This window comes from Callorhinus ursinus, unplaced genomic scaffold, assembly GCF_003265705.2.
Source record: "Callorhinus ursinus isolate GAN/ISIS: 27379988/994484 unplaced genomic scaffold, GSC_fseal_2.0 scaffold37, whole genome shotgun sequence".
Taxonomy (NCBI): Eukaryota; Metazoa; Chordata; class Mammalia; order Carnivora; family Otariidae; genus Callorhinus; species Callorhinus ursinus.
The window spans coordinates 11,314,294-11,326,611 of NW_027397099.1; the positions used below are offsets into that span (position 1 = coordinate 11,314,294).

The 12,318-nt window shown below is 40.3% G+C and overlaps 1 protein-coding gene across 10 annotated transcripts in view; it reads left to right on the forward strand.

The window, feature by feature from the left end:
* The window catches only part of CDH8 (cadherin 8), a 353,942-nt gene that overhangs the window by 217,608 nt on the left and 124,016 nt on the right, over positions 1 to 12,318 (forward strand). For 9 of the 10 annotated variants that reach the window (XM_073880200.1, XM_073880204.1, XM_073880205.1 and 6 more), the window contains one exon: positions 2,682 to 2,818. In XM_073880200.1, coding sequence (XP_073736301.1) covers positions 2,682 to 2,818 — 137 coding nt within the window. Of the gene's footprint in view, positions 1 to 2,681; positions 2,819 to 11,864; positions 11,995 to 12,318 lie in introns of those variants that run through there. The other variant, XM_073880206.1, reaches the window with a different exon arrangement.

A 12,318-nucleotide genomic window follows, 5' to 3' on the forward strand; every position in this document is an offset into this window, starting at 1 on the left:
GGACCCATGTTCTTTATGATGAGATTATGAATGCGTGTGGAGCCAAAGAATAAACAGCTAGAAACCCATGCCATGCCCTTAAGCAACAGAGCAGAAAAGAGTTTGCTGGAAAATAAAGGTGGATTAAAAACTCATCAGGAGGTCTTGGGGCACCTGGGTGGCTCAGTCGCCTAAGTGTCTGCCTTTGGCTCAGGTCATGATCCCAGGGTCCTGGGATCAAGCCCTGCATTGGGGTCCCTGCTCAATGGAGACTCTGCTTCTCCCTCTCCCTCTCCCTCTGCTCCTCACCCTCTCCCTGCTCATGCTTTCTCTCTCTTTCTCTCCAATAAACAAACAAATAAATAAAATCTTTATTTAAAAAACTTATCAGGAGGTCTGTAAAGATGTTGGGAGATGGAGGCTTCTTATTCCCTGGCTTTCTGGAGAGGTCTAATTCCTTATCTTATTTAATAAATCATATTTCCTTAGATCTATTTCACTATATGAAATTATATATAATACATATATAATAAATACATATATAATATATATTAAGGCATTGTACATATGTATATATAATATAGGCATCTCTAAGATGTTGAAGTCAGTTGTATACTAAAATAAGAAAAATAATCACAATTTTGAGTTCAGAAAATTGAGTACACAGGAGGCATTCAATGATGTCACTATCACACAAATGATGTGAGAGCCCTTGATCCCTGATACTTAGTGGTCTGCACACACACGTGTTGACAAAGCATGCCATATTTACCATCTCATCCAGTCCTCACAACAGTCTTATTATCCAATACTAATATCATCCCTATTTTTTTTAAAGATTTTTTTTTTATTATTTGAAAGAGTGAGTGAGAGAACACACAAGCAGGAGGGGGGCAGAGGGACAAGCAGACTCCCTGCTGAGCAGGGAGCCCGATGATGGGGGGCTCGATCCCAGGACTCTGGGATCATGAACTGAGCTGAAGGCAGACACTTAACTGACTCAGCTACCCAAGCAGTTTTATACGTGAATAAGATCAGCCCTTCCTGTAGCTAGCTGGTGTACACATAGACTTCAGAGGGAATCAAAGATAAATATTCATTTTGGTTCTGGTATGTACTAGTTAGGTTACTTAAAATGTCCTCTAAGGGTTTCGTTTTTCTTTTCTTCATTCCATAAGAAACCAAAGAGAAGAGAACGGAAGAAGGAAGAGGCATCTAGCACTGTGCTTGGTCCACATTTGGTGTTGAATGCATGCTTGTTGACGATGCTGAGTCAGGATTTCTGGGATGTTTAGCAATTCTTGGGAGCCTTTATCATAAAGTCTGCTAGGCAATAAAATGTCTGAAATGTCCACACAGGCAGCAGGGGGCTTCTTGAAATAGTTGAGGTAGACTTTAAACTGAATTTCAACAGTCATTTGTCCCCCATCAAGTTCCTCCCATTGTGTAATCTCGTAATATTATCACATTCTTACCTGCGATCTTACTAAAGGGCTGTATTTATAGCCTATTTTATAAATTCTCATGACTCACCCCATAAAGTCTGTCATCAGCTGGAACTTTAAAAAATGAGAAAAATATCTCCGCCTCTGTTAGAGTTAGGAGATTTAAATGATGCCCAAATGTTTTTCTAGTTTTCTGCTATTTATAAACTGTTAAGAAAGGGGCCTTCTCTACCACCTTCCAAGTAGGAAATGATAAATGATAAATGGTAAATGATAAATGATAAATGGTCCCTGTTTCCATTCTATCCTGTTTCTTATAAATGGTCCCTGTTTCCATTCTATCCTGTTTTAGTGTATTTCACTACTTACCTAACGGGCCGATTTTTCTAATTATGCCTTGGGTTCCTTAAGACACTTACCTTATTGGATTCAACATTCCATAACCAAAACACGGATCTTGATGTATAAAGAGAATAGCAATAAATGTTACGAAAAAAATAATTACTGTATTATCTTGATGCCTAGTGTTCCTGACATGCAGTTGATTCTAGATACAAGATACCTTAATGATGTCTTATCTAAAAGAGTTTTCTCAAAAGAGGAACAACTAATCCGTGCATGTAAAATTGTTAATTTCATAGACTCTAGTGTTGTAAAGCTGCTAAAATATCCATTCCGACTTTTAAAAAAATTATTACTAGAGAATCAGCAACCATCTTATTTCTATGGACATAAACTAATAGGAATCCCAAATACGTACTTAACATGAAAACAAAGCGGCAGCAACAATAAAAACACATACATGTTGTCTAGTCAAATATGTGTTTAACATAAACACACATTTCCTTTGAACTGCCATAAGTAACATTTTGCCTAGCACCATCCTGCTTTGGGTTTGAGTTTATTGTTTTATGTGATATTTTGTGGCAACTGCTAATTATCATAAGCTGTCCAATAAATGTGATGGATTGTCCAATTAACTCTTCATCAGCATCCGTTTTTGAAGATGCTACCTATTGAAACCGATGGCAGTTTATGACCTCCATGTTGCATATGTAGCTAATTACTCCTTGGACAATAATTATTAAGTTTCTTGTGCCTCGTTCAGTCATTTTATTTTACAAATTATGATGCCACTGAGTTTCCCAATCCATTTGACTTCCCAACTATGACTCTCCAAGGATTACTAAAGGTCTGCTGTGGAATATATGGATCATATAAACATTGAAGTAGATTACAGATGTATCTGTTTTGTAGGTTTTCCATCGACCGGCACACTGACCTGGAGAGACAATTCAACATTAATGCAGATGATGGAAAGATAACGCTGGCAACACCACTTGACAGAGAATTAAGTGTATGGCACAACATAACAATCATTGCTACTGAAATTAGTAAGTGCCTGGGTTTAATTTCTTCCTTGTGTGATTGGGTTCAATTTATGCCCAGGGATCATATGGTTAATGTGATCCCTGTTTCCATCAGATATTTTGGCATTGGAACTTACTTTATTGTTCCCAAGGAGTCTTTGAATCAGTTATCTCAGTAAGAAATAACTTGCCCACTGGTAAAATACCAAAGGTTGCAATATATGTAGGAAGGAAACATTCTTATATCCAAATACCCTTATATCATATATCCATTATTCAGCCATTAAAAATAATGTTTTGCATATTAAAATATGGGGAAAGCTCGACAGATGAATGGATAAAGAAGATGTGGTATATATATACAATGGAATATTATGCAGCCATCAAAAGGAATGAGATATTGCCATTTGCAACGACGTGGATGGAACTGGAGGGTGTTATGTGAGCGAAATAAGTCAATCAGAGAAAGACATGTATCATATGACCTCACTGATATGAGGAATTCTTAATCTCAGGAAACGAACTGAGGGTTGCTAGAGTGGAGGGCGGGTGGGAGGGATGGGGTGGCTGGGTGATAAACATTGGGGAGGGTGTGTGCTATGGTGAGCGCTGTGAATTGTGCAAGACTGATGAATCACAGATCTGTACCTCTGAAACAAATAATACAATATATGTTAAGAAAAAAAAGAAGAAGAAGATAGCAGGAGGGGAAGAATGAAGGGGGGGGAATCGGAGGGGGAGACGAACCATGAGAGCTGATGGCCTCTGAAAAACAAACTGAGGGTTCTAGAGGGGAGGGGGGTGGGAGGATGGGTTAGCCTGGTGATGGGTATTGAGGAGGGCACGTTCTGCATGGAGCACTGGGTGTTACGCACAAACAATGAATCATGGAACACTACATCAAAAACTGATGATGTAATGTATGGTGATTAACGTAACAATAAAAAATTTTAAAAAAAAAAATAAAATGGGAAAATTTTAGTAGGAAAGGGTAGGTAAAAAAAAATAGTACTCAGGAATTATACACTACAATTTAAATAAATGGACCAAACGTATATACAATATAGAAACTGCTGTTCACATATTTAGACCACATCCATCATATTCACATATGCAGACAGAAAATATAGAAGGAAACTTCATACTATCCATACATATTATTTTGGAGAGATGAAATTATAGATGATTTTTTGTTTTGTTTTTAGAGTTTAATATAGTTTACACAGTAACCATAGACGAAGACTGTAACTAATATCGTTTTTGTAAATTAAATGTGAAGATATAAGCTTTTTTAAAAAAAAATTTTAGAGGATATTGCAGGATTGTTAAAATAACATATGGTAGCCTTTCAGTCAATTTTCAGTGAGCACAGCTTCTTTGATTGCATGTAATGGCACTGCTACTAAGTCTAAACCAGTGGCTATATGGTGGAATTTAGTGCTACACCATCTTTGAAAATTTGCACTCTGCCTCACCAATTTTTTATTATACAAAAACATGCCAAAGGACCCTAATATTCATTTTATTTCCAAACAAAATACATTTTGCATATTATCTGATGTCCTTCTTTCTGTAAAGGACCTCATAAGGCCTTTACAGTTGACACAGATTCAAGGGAGATAGTAAATTCTCTCTCTTTCTTTTTTTTTTAAGATTTTATTTATTTGACAGAGAGAGACACAGCGAGAGAGGAAACACAAGCAGGGGGAGCGGGAGAGGGAGAAGCAGGCCTCCCGCTGAGTGGGGAGCCTGATGCGGGGCTCGATCCCAGGACCCTGGGATCATGACCTGAGCCAAAGGCAGACGCGTAATGACTGAGCCACCCAGGCGCCCCGGGAGATAGTAAATTCTTAAAGGAGTTGGGAATCTGAATAAGGAAATAAAAATCAACATTAAGAAAAATTCATCAGCGTACACACAATATAGAGTGGATACATGACAATAATGGGATGTGGGACCTAAGATCTGCTCTGTACTCTCTCTAAAATCTGCTCTATGTTTTCACAGCTAATGTGAGAACAGGGCAAACATCTCTGAAGCACACGATTATTTTGTTTGTACAAACAAGAATAAGCCATGCCTTTAGGAAGGGCACAGCTTTTCCTTGTTCTGAGATATGGGGGAAATGTCCTCCATGGAGCCTTATTAAAAAGCAAACAAAACAAACAAACAAAAACACTGTGCAGAAAAGTGAAGATTTAAAGAGTGAAGAATATCTGTTTTTTTATAGCAACCTTGAATGCAAGCAGAGAACATGCAACAGTGAGTTTAAGAGGTAACTTCAACCCTACCAAATGGATGGTTCTGGAGAGAGGATGAACTTTGGAAACTCTGGTGTTTTTCTAGTTTAGGAGTAGTATTCTCTTCCCCAGTGTGTTATTCTGGTCGCAGTTTACCCTTGTTAACGGTAAGGGATAGAGCAAACTATACCACTTGGTAACTGGTTTATTAGAAAGGTTAACCCCATCTAGAGAGGTACAGACATGGAATTTTTATAATTTACAATGTTGAAGCCATATTATTGCCTTAAGCCTCTGAGAAAAAACTGTATACATTAGATTGCTTTAGAGCTTTATAAAAATAAAGGATCACAGTTTTCTTTAAAGTATGTAGGCAGTAATTACTTTTTAAAGAACCTCCTCATATTGAATACAACCTAGTTGAGTTAGCCTTAATCCACGACACTTTTTTTTAATGAGATGGATGCCTTTACTTAATATTCATCAAGGAGGTCCTAATTATAAGGATCTATGGTACTCTATTCTAAGGAATAAAAATGAAAGCATACGCAGAGCATGTGGTTAAGAAACATTTCAGGGCCAATACAGAAACAAAAGACTCATTTGCGAGGAATCACAGACAAGTAAGAAGACAGACACAAAAGCAGATGCTCCAAGGTAATGAGCTGTTAACTACAGGGTGACGGGGTACCAACCCAAGTCTGCGAAGACATTCATTTGCTCATTCACTCAATAATTATTTATTGAGTCTGTACTACCTGCCAAGCACGCTTCCAGTGACTGGGGATATAGCAGTGAGCAAAAGAGACAAAATCCCTTTTCCTCTTGGAGTTTTCCTTCTTGTGGCTCCTGGAAGCACCTGCGTATGAAAGGGTAAGTTGAAATCTGCTGAGATATCCATAAAGAAAGACAGAGGGGTAAGGAAGTAGGTGATGCATGTTGGGAATTACAGGCAGTTCTGTGTTGATGGTGTGGAAAAGTATGACGACAGAACTCTTTCCATGAACATTGGATTATATTTAAAGAATGAATCATGATGCACATGAAAAAAACAAGCCTTTATGTGTACCGGTAAAATCATTAGGTAAGATCATTTTTAAAGTGGTAGAGATTATTATTATTAATAAACACAGTGTAATCAAATTATAAAAATATATCAAAATGTAGACCAGATAAAATTTTCTTAATGACTTGAGCTAAATCACTCAAATATGTCCAAGATTCAGCTTTACAGCTGGTTCCACGTTGGCAATAAATACAGAATGGCTCTACCCACATAAAGATCATTGGCTTGTCTGTGAACCTCTTAGAGTTTAAAATATATAAACCCAAACTTACATAACTCTGTTGAAACAATGAGAGTTACCACTCCCTTTTAATTATTTAATTAATTAGTTGAAAACTAAACAAACTACATAGGCATATTTTGGCCAATAAGGAAGTTTAATTCAGGAGGTCAAACATCTCAAAGAAATGTGGAATTGTAAACTTAGATATCAGTCTGCTTTTCTTGGAATGTTTGCCTGTAACCTTCTTAGCACGAGCAAGAAAGAAAGTATATAAAAGAATTTTAATTTTTAGCTGTAAAATATAAGCTGAGGTGGGCATAAATTTAGGAACCTTAGAAGTACAATTAAGCCATTTTTTTTCCTAAATCATAAAAGGAAGTAGAAATAAGTTCACAGAGAACTTAAGAAAAATTGGAATTACATGAAAATGGTTTAGAAACATGTTTGACTTGGTTTTATTATTTAGCCCATCCTGTAATGTTTATCTTCCAAAGCCAGAGACCATGTCTTGGGGAAAATAAAAATATTAAAGGGAGATTTATTGTATTTGGATGAGTCGAAGATTTAAAACCACCCAGGACAACAGAACCCTATGGGGGTGGGGGGGGAGGTTCTAATAAAGACAAAGAAATATTCATTCCAGAGAGAACAATTTAAAATTATTCTCAGAATGCCATCTCATCAGACAAAGATTTAAACAGATGAAATTAAGCTAAAAAAAATGGATCTTAGGGAAGTCGATCTGTTATCTCTTAATGAGAATGGAGATGTCGTCCTTTATCCTCTTGTGTCAGATTCACTTAACCAAGGCTGAGATGCGTCACTGTGTGTATTACACAAGTACTGCGGTGGTAATGGATCTAGCTCGCCATCACAGTCCACAGGCACATAGCATTACATGAGCGGGCAGTTAGATGTCCACGTGCTAACAAGAGATTAGGCTTGTAGAGCGCGTCTCTGCTCGTAGCTGTCCCATCCTCTGCAACTGTAGCGCGGGGCTGCTATTGTTTACCATGGTGGTGAAAGTTTAAGGTAAATTTAGCTGACAATTAAACACCAAAAAAGTATTATGTAAGCCCTGTGATGCCTTAAATTCTTGCAACACTCTGAGAAATTAGGTACTATTAATATAATTGACTCTTGAACAACACAGGTTTGTACGGCATGGGTCCACTTATATGCAGATTTTTTTCAGTAAATATATTTACAGTACTGTAAATGTATTTTCTCTTCTGATTTTCTTAATAACATGTTCTCTAGCTGTATAGTAAGACTGTGGTATATAATACATGTGATATACAGAATGCATGTTAAAAAACTATTGATGTCATCTGTAAGACTTCTGGTCAACAGTAGACTTTTTTTTTTTAAAGATTTTATTTATTTATTCGAGAGAGAGAGAGAATGAGAGATAGAGAGCACGAGAGGGAAGAGGGTCAGAAGGAGAAGCAGACTCCCTGCTGAGCAGGAAGCCTGATGTGGGACTCGATTCCGGGACTCCAGGATCATGACCTGAGCCGAAGGCAGTCGCCCAACCAACTGAGCCACCCAGGCGCCCAACAGTAGACTATTAATAGTTAAGCTTTTGGACAGTCGAAAGTGGATTTTCAGCTGTGCCGAGTTGGGGGGATTGTTGGCGCCCCTAACCCTGCACATTGTTTAAGAGTCAACGGTATGCCTTTTTCAGACACGAAAACACAGTTAAATAACTTGGCCAAGGTTTCACAGAGAGCAAGGGTTAGGTGAAGGGGCAAGATTGGTATGCATGCCATTCAACTGCAGATTACATGTTCTCTTTCATGGAAGACACCTCTCTTATATCCTCTTTCCTTTCAAACTCCTGCTTAAATTGAGCTTCCAATGCTGCCACATCATTTGCTGAAGCGAGTGAATGAAGTAGTTTCTTTGTGCAAAGCAGAAGGTTGGTTTCCCGGACAGGGGTGCAGTGGAGGAAAGAACAGGCACACACCCCATCAGCCACTGCTGTTCTAGCATCTCTAGCAAGGGTAGGAGTATAGCCTAATGCCCAAAGCAGAGCTCTGGGACTGTTCAGACTGGGATTCTTTAACTATTTTAGAGATCAGGAAACTGAGGAACAGAGAATAGAGGGCACACAATAGTACATTTTAGGGGACAGCTTTTTTCGGTGAAGATCACAGAGAACGTATCTTTCACAGCTGACCCGAATCACCTCCACAGAAGAGCCCTGGCATCAGGCCAGGAGCTGCTGAGTCAGAAACTCAAGGTGGCAGTTCAGGAACCCACTTAACTGAGCTTTCACACGTCTTCTCCACCCCTCCCCCATCAGAGGTACCGAAATATCTAACAGTGCCTTGAAGGAAGACAGAGAAAGCCGAGGTGTTCTTTTGTTTGCTTTTATCTTTATTTGTTGTCATTCCTGCGGTGATCAGGTGATATCTCCCTGAGCTGTGATGTAGCCTAAGGCCCATCAGACAATGCATAGGGTTCCTCTAGGTTGAAAAGGGTGCTAAGACCTACCTACCAGAGCAGCGTGATTAACACAGCTGTAGGGGACATAAAGGACATTGGGGAACAGTGTGGGAATCCACTTGCTTTGAATAGTCTCTGCAGGGGCTTTTTAGAGGCATTGAATGCCAATTTTAGAGCAGAGAAACTGGTGATGTGAGGTGGTAAGTGGGGAAACCCGCTGACCCCGCTGACCCCGTGTGCCTGGGAGCTGACACGGAGGAAAAGCACTACTATTGGTTACCTGAAGGTATTTTAAAGCAGGAAGCATATAATTGCCCATTAAATTAATCTCTTTGAGTTAGTGATAATGCACTGCTCTGGCCCACTACAGTGGACTGCACACAATATTGCAAATGAAGCTTTTCACTAATGATGGCTAAATCTCCCTGGGAAAACACTAGTTTGATAGCACTTAAGAAATGTTTTTTTTTCCTGGAGTAGGGCCCAGTTGCCAGAATAATTGCTTTGTCCAACCCAGGATAATTCGGAAAAAATCTATCTTTATAGCTCATCGTTCAGAGAAATCTTGAGTCCTGGAGTTGGCCGTGTCCGTTGGCCATATAACCTCTGGCAAATTATTTCTCCTCATTCGCTCTCAGTTATCTCATCTGTGGAATGGGAATCATAATTATTCTGTAAAATCTTGGGCGTAGTGAGAATTGAAAGTGTTAGTACTACACCTCTTAGCTCAAAGTCCATCTATAACCTCTAGAAATTGATAAATTATTATGGTTAAGGCAGCCTTAATCCTGGGCTTTGAATCACAGCTCAGTTTAAAATTATTTATTTCGCTTATATGGTATGTTACTCCATCTCCTCCCAACAACAAAACTGGTAATCATGGTCTGTGTGTGACCGTGAGGCGCAGCTGTGTTTCTTCATTGCACAACCAATAGGATGGGTTTGTTCACTGACCTTCCTCTTGTCCTTGGTTCAGGCACGGTAGACTGCCCGGTGGTTAAGAAAAGGCCCTCACGATGAAGCAGGCACATTTTTGGAGAGCCTGCTTGGACTAAAGACTTCGAATTTTGTATCAAGATCCTTTTCAAAATATTTAATCTCTTCTCTATTGCATGTGGCATAATAGAGGCTAAAGTTTCATTAAGATCAATGCCATTCCCTAGTGTAGGACTGAATGGAAGCAGATGATGGAACACCATTGTCCAGTTAATAACTCTCATAGACGGGAAAGGGTGCTGGGAGCCTGAGGTGAACAGTGAAATTCAGGTGCAGGGGTGGGTAAGGGGTTCCCAAATATCAGACAGGCCATAGCGATATGACACTCTGAGACTATAGGCTCCTACCTCAGACAAGCATACAAGTGCTGTAAGGTGGGAGATCAGTATTGTTAACAGCAAGGATGATAATGAAGGGATGTGGGAAATAAAATATGTGAAAGTCAAGGGGAAGCTCTAGGTTCCTGGAAAAGGGGTCAGCATCCAGCTCACAGTTCTCCATAGGAAAGGATTGGAATCAGCATCATTCTACGTTCCAGAAGATGCTGATGCACGCTCCAAATGAATATCATTGCGTGGGTAGCCCACATCTGCTTTATTTTAACCACTGTAGCCCCACATCCTATATTGCTACTCCAGTGCTTTGCATACTGACTTGGGAATTTCCCCTTAATTCCTCTGTGTTCTGCAACCATTCTATCAATATCTTCCCACAACCTCTCCATCTTTTTCATCTCTTCCCCTCTTTTGTTCTCATCTACTTAGGAAAGCACGGGTTTTAACCAAGATCTTCTTTAGGATGTCACTATGACTAACAGCCCCTTAGTCCTAACGTAGAAAAAGACAGAAGGTGGGAGGTTTCTGTCCCTGTCTTGTCCTGGTCTCTCTATAAACGACCCACCCCAGAGCCTCAACAATAACTCTAACTGTAGACAAAGGATAGAAAGGAGGTAAGCAGCAAATAGCAATTCAAGCTTCTCAGGTGCAGGTGGCGGCAAATGGTCATTTGCAGCTTTGAGGGTAGCAGATAAGGTGGGGGGGAGGAGATGGGGAAGGCCCTAGATACAGATATATGCATGATTATAAAGATCAGATAGTAGTAGATTGATTTATCAGTGTAAAATTGTTAATGGACACATGACGGGTTCTGAATTCAGGTTCAGCTGCTTGCTGCTTTAAAGGCAAACTTGAGAGAGTTCCTGGGTGGCTCAGTTGATTAAGCATCTGCCTCTTGATTTTGGCTCAGGTCATGATCTCAGGGTTGTGAGATCAAGTCCTGTGTTGGGCTCCACGCTCAGCGTGGAGTCTGCTTGAAATTCTCTCTCCCTCTGGCTTGTGCACACACACTCTCTCTCTCAAATAAATAAATCAATCTTTAAAAATAAAGGCAGAGAATGGAAAGATGGCCGGCTAATGTTCTAAAGAACATCATCCCAGTCCAGGTGAAGCAGGAGGGTTTTGATTTTTTTTTTTTTTAAGATTGTATTTCTTTAAGACAGAGCATGAGAGAGAACCCAAGCGGGGGGAGAGGGGGCAAAGGGAGAGGGGGAAGCAGACTCCCTGCTGAGCAGGAAGCCCAACACAGACTGGATCCCAGGACCTTGGGATCATGACGGGAGCTGAAGTCAGATGCTTAACCCACTAAACCACCCAGGCACCCCAAAGTGGGAGGTTTTTTAGAGATTTTGTTTATTTATTTGAGAGAGAGAGGTGGGGGGAAGGAGGGGGGCGGGAAGAAGGGGAGGGAAATTCTCTGCCCACTCCACGCTGAGGGCAGAGCCGACCTAGGGCTCAGTCTCACCACCATGAGATCATGACCTGAGCCTAAACCAAGAGACTGTCAACCAACTGAGCTACCCAGGTGGCCCCGAAGCAGGAGGCTTTTAAAGTGGAAGACACGGGATATGGTGAGGGGGAGCCACGTGCAGGAGAAGCTGGTGCTCAGCAGTTGATCATTTGTCCTTGCAAGCCTTCCAGATTCTGCCACTCTGCCAGTAATCAAGGCTCCCAGGTGATTCTCAGTTAAGAATGCCCCTGCAACCAACAGGCGTGTCCTGATAAGGCAGTCCAGACTCCTCCCCCTGTACCAGCAATTAAAATTCCAGGGTGTGTGGAGTAGGCCAGTCTGTGGTTGCTGTGTTCGTGTGCTGTCAGGCCTTATCTTCTGGAACGTGTGGTCCTTTGTTCCTCATGGCCTGCGGTCTGCAGGATCTCAAGGGAAGCAGGTTAGTTTTGTTACAAACTATGGGGTTTAGGTCAGCAAGCAAGGAGTGAATAAACCTGAAGCAAGTTGACCTTTAAGACTGGTTGGTATGCTGTTGTGTTGATAATAATGGCAATGCAATATTGATTATTATAATGATAAAGCAAACATTACTTTTATCCTTACTGTATGATTAAAGAGGATGTACCCAAAAGGAGTCTGCTCATCATGAGCAGAACCACCTCACTTCAGTCTGAGGATCTAGCAAATTGTGTTTGTTCTGGAAGTATCATCTTGGGATTATTTGGGGAATATAATTTTCCACATGATATGCACTGGATAGAAG